This window comes from Rattus norvegicus, chromosome 3 (genome assembly GCF_036323735.1).
Source record: "Rattus norvegicus strain BN/NHsdMcwi chromosome 3, GRCr8, whole genome shotgun sequence".
Lineage (NCBI taxonomy): Eukaryota > Metazoa > Chordata > Mammalia > Rodentia > Muridae > Rattus > Rattus norvegicus.
In genome coordinates this window covers 92,982,993-92,988,065 of record NC_086021.1, presented here as the reverse complement: position 1 = coordinate 92,988,065, position 5,073 = coordinate 92,982,993, and the positions used below count along the sequence as shown (strand labels likewise).

Below are 5,073 nucleotides of genomic sequence, written 5' to 3'. Positions count from 1 at the left end.
TCCTGTGTCTTGTGCACTCCAGGTGGGTTCCACCTGGGCCAGGTATAGGAGCAGTAGTAGTGGTCTCACCTCCAGTTTTAGTTTTTTAAGCACTCCTGGAATATCAGCTCTCTCCAGGCTGGATTTTAGTGTGTAGAGGTGTGGCACAGGTTTAGTTACAGCATGCAATATTATTATTTTCTATTAGGGTCAAAGGTATACACTTGGTTCTGATTCATAAAAAAAGATACCAGAAGCCAGTTTGCTAGGAGGACAGATACAAGTTGGATTATAGGCTTTCCTGGACTTGGGATCTGGAAGAGAGGAAGAGGAAATCCATAATACTTTAGGAGAGTGTGAAGAGAGCAGACAGAGAAGCATGGGAAAGAGAATGAAGGAGAGCACTGTGGGTTCTGGGCCAACAGAACAGAGCCCAGAAAACTACACAAGTGGGTTCAGAAATGCCAAGATAGAGCATAGTGATTAATAAGTAGTTACTCAGAGTTATTGACAAGAGGTAGATTCTAACAACATAGAGGGTAGGCAGTCCCATATCTTTTGGGCTACCTAAAGCATATTAAAATATAAAGACTCATTTTGTCAATGTGGTGTATTGCCAAATTGGGGTGAGAGTTGGTAGGTGGGGGTGGGAGCATCCTTGAGGAGGTATTGGGAAGGGGGAGGCGTATGGAAAAGAGGGTAAGGGGTATAACATTTGAAATGTAAATACATAAAATTTCCAAGAAAAATAAAATTTAAAAAACAAGTTAAAGTTAAAATAAAAAAAAAAAGAACATACACAAGGGCTGACAGCTTTCTGACTAGTTTCACACTTGAGAGAACAGAAAGGTGCTAATGACTCAACTGTGGACAACTGAGACTTACACAAACACATGGGGATACAGATTCGTTCCCCAGTAGAATAGAAACTACTTCAGTATCCTTATTCCAAATAATAAGGCCTTAAAGATTTGTGAAAGCCAGGTCTTCTACAGTAGATGTGTTCCTTTGAGGTTCCTTATCTTGTGAGTTAAGAAGTATTAGTTTTCCATTTAAAGATTTTTCTATTTTCTGTCATTTCTGAGCATTATCAGTAGATAATTGCTGCTGTCTATGTGTAACATCACAGTCAACAATTTAGAATATTATGTTCTAATTTGTGGGCTATTCCCTTTTCAATCCTCTACATGTCACAGACAGGAGCATTATTTATATAATATACACAAATGTATATTATGATTATGTTAATCATTATTGCATATGGTAAGATCAATTATCTTTCTGTAAATTAATACTACATTCATACATGATCTTAAAGATATTTGCAAACGTATTCAAAAGAGAAAACTACACAATTTAAGGTAAAAATTTGTACATAATGTATAGGATTTCCAAATAATTTAATAAAATAATAATACTTTTAAACAACTTAAAACTATTTTTCATTAATTTTATACTTGAGTAAAGGCTATGTGATATTTTTATTATATTTGTCTTTTAATTTTCAACTAAAAACTCATCAATGTTTGTTGTTTTAGTGTATAAGCATATCTATATATACATATAAGCATACCTTTGAATTTCTACATGTAATAATTTATATTTAATATGTTTTATATATTCACATATATGTTTCTTTTTAATAATTGAAATCCTAATAATATCTTTTGAGGTATTTTGTCTGCTTACATGAACATCTCTGTCCCAGTGTAGAAGATAACCAATGATGATAATATTTATATCACTTAATAAATTTTTCTGAGTTTTTTTTGACTGAAGTTAAAAGAAAAATAATGGTTGTGACTATATTAATATTTGTTTTGCTCATTGATGAACATGAAATATGATTGTCATCCTGGAATCAAAAAATGACTATTTATGAATAATTTTATTTAAGTAGGTTAGCTTGTGATATATCATAGTTAGTATGTAAAGGCTACAAAATTAATTTTGAACATGTCTTTGGGAGTAAATTTTTTTAAGGTCAGAATCCTTACAGTTCTGAGTATTTTAATTTAGTCTTTTATTTTTATCAACAGGACATTGATTTGAAAGAGGGCACATATGATGACATAGGAAGGATTAGAGATAACAAAAGGAGCAGAGAATTGACCTAATGATGCCTTAATCTTAAAATTAAAGGAAATAACTTTTTAAAAATTATTGTTGTTTTCAAATGATGGCCTTGTGATTATAAACTGATCACTTTAGTGTTGACAGATCAATATCCTTTGATATAGAACAGTATTCCAGGATTCCCTATATACTGACTGGAAAATGTGAGATACCAAATATGTTCTTGATGTTTCAAATGCATTACAGGCTTCCTTAAATATACATACAATTCCTTGAATATGAAAACCAATTGTAAATTATGCTTAATGAGGCAAACGCATATGCCATAAAAACAAATATAGATGATAAAACTTAATAGAGGAGTTGAGTAGAGCCACTTCTGTATTGTATTAATATTCCTGTGTTTTGTATTTCAAAAGTAAGATTTATTCTTTTGCAAAATACTTTTGTAGTAGTTCAAACATGAAATGCTAAAACGGACCTACCAAAAGTAGTTAAATACTTTGCAAAACATGATGTATTGTGCAAATGTTTTCCTTATTTCATTGAGAGTTTTAAAACATAATTCAATTGCCACAGAAACAATATATTAAGTCATCAGAATCTTCTCTTGCTGTACTTTTGAAGTAGGAACCTTTAGAAGTCCTCCTATCACAAAGAACTCTAGATTTAGAACTTGCTTTGTTCTCTTCTTAGAACACAAAATTTTACACACCCTCATATTTCAGTGGATCATATATAGTGTCCTTTTTTGGCCATCTTAAATGTGACAGACTGAATAACCTCTATTGCTGTTTAAATCGTAATCTCTAGGATCCATAATACTACTTCATATGTAGTATTCAAATAAGTTATGTTGACATTTGAGTCAGAAGAAGAGCATGAGAGGCAAAATACCTTGGATTATTAGTTTTGAAACTGTACATAATCAAGTGTCCTTTCAAGGTGACAAAGGTAGAAGGAACAATACTGAAAGTCAAATGCATTATATTGTTGTTTTAGGAACATATGCTTATTATTAAAGTCAGTACAGTTTAGAGGTTCAAAAGGGTAATTTGGCTACAAAATGTTTCATCACTTACACCTGTTATTAGGAGTATGGTCTCATAGCCAGGTAAATTCCACCTAGGAAATCAGATTGTGGCATGCTTCTGACTTCCAAACTAAAAGTAAATGTATCTTCATTACTAAAGCCACCATTTTTTCAGTAAATTTCGGTAGTCATTGTGATAAAAACAGGAAATAATGCCTTTTGTATTATAACACTCATCATTCCCTTCTATTCTCTGTCCTACTTTATATATGCTAGTTATTTTGTTGCTTATCAATACAGGATTAGATTTTTGACAGTATATCAGCTGCTTCAAAGTCCGACATTGATGATTTAAGTGATCCATCTCTTCAAAGGAATCAGTTCATAATAGTAAGTGTTAGACATTTATCATCTGTCTTAGAATGCATGTTTATACTGATTTTACCTTATAAAATAATGAATTGAAAATGCATCATTTCAGAAGGAATTAGGGAAAGTTCTACTTTCCCTTTTGAAGAGTATACACACAATTACAGGTTTTGCTGATTCTCAAATTGTATTCCCTTTTTACACTGTACATTCTACAGAGTTTTTTTTATTTTCAGTTTTGACAATATTGATAGAATACAAAAATAAAATTGAACAAAAAATGTGAAGACAAGAATTGTCACATAAAATGACACTCATGATAATCATTCTGAAAACAAAGAACAGAGGAAAACATTGATCTATACTCACACTGAACTTGGCTAAGGTTCCCTGTAGGAGATGCCATTGATCCAATATGTCAGACATCCAGGCAAAAGAGGAAGAAATATTTGAGGTGATGTATTTGGATAGAGAGGTCAGTCTCAGAGTTTAAATTTTGTAGTACACATATGAACTATTACTGAGGTTCTTTTTTTTTTCTTCTACTACTACAGGGCATTCCCTTTGTGTGTCAGACCATGATGGCTCTCAGATCCTGGATGAAATATGTTTGGGCATTTAATTTTTATAAGTCTCATGAAAATATTTTGTAACAAGAAACTGTGATTACTGAAATCATGGATTCAGGGAATCATACAGATGTGAAGGAATTCATACTCCTTGGTTTAACAGATAATCCCAGTTGGCAAGTTCCTCTCTTTTTGCTTTTCAGCATAATTTATTTCATCATTTTTGTGGGTAATTGGGGGATGATCTTCTTGATCTGGTTGAACACCCACCTTCATACCCCAATGTACTTCTTTCTTAGTAACCTCTCTTTCTGTGACATCTGCTACTCTACTGTTATTGCACCTAAGATGCTCATTAATTTCCTATCAGAACACAAGTCTACTAGGGTGTTTGCTTGCATTCTGCAGAGTTTCTTTTTTGCAGTTTATGTAACAGTAGAAGTAACCCTCCTGTCTATGATGGCTTATGATCGCTATGTGGCAATTGTTAACCCCTTAATGTATACAGTTATTATGACCTTCAGCATCTGCACTAACATGGTTCTTGCATGTTACTTTTGTGGCCTCATTAATTCCCTGACTCACACAATAGGTTTATTCAGACTGGACTTCTGTGGTCCCAACACTGTGAATCATTTCTTCTGTGACATCCCTCTGCTTTTGAAGCTTTCATGTTCTGATGCACACATCAATGAGATGCTGCTTTTGGTCTTCTCTGGAGGGATTGCTATTTTCACTTTCATTATTGTCATGGTGTCCTATATCCACATTATCATTTCCATCCTGAGAATCAGTTCAACTGAGGGGAGGTGCAAAGCCTTCTCTACTTGTGCCTCACACTTGACAGCTGTGACATTATTTTATGGTTCTGGGACATTTAGCTATATCCAGCCAAGCTCTCAGTACTCTATGCAACAGGAAAAAGTCTCTGCTGTGTTTTATACCTTGGTCATCCCCATGCTGAATCCTCTGATTTACAGCCTGAGGAATAAGGAGGTGAAGGAAGCAGCAAAGAGGTTGACTTGTGGGTGGAGGAACAACTCTTGA

The 5,073-nt window shown here is 33.6% G+C and overlaps 1 protein-coding gene across 1 annotated transcript; it reads left to right on the top strand.

Annotated features, from left to right (window-relative positions):
- Positions 1-4,134: 4,134 nt before the first annotated feature.
- Positions 4,135-5,073, top strand: Olr551 (olfactory receptor 551). Its single transcript, NM_001000670.1, has one exon. It carries the CDS (start codon positions 4,135-4,137, stop codon positions 5,071-5,073), a length of 939 nt encoding a protein of 312 aa, NP_001000670.1.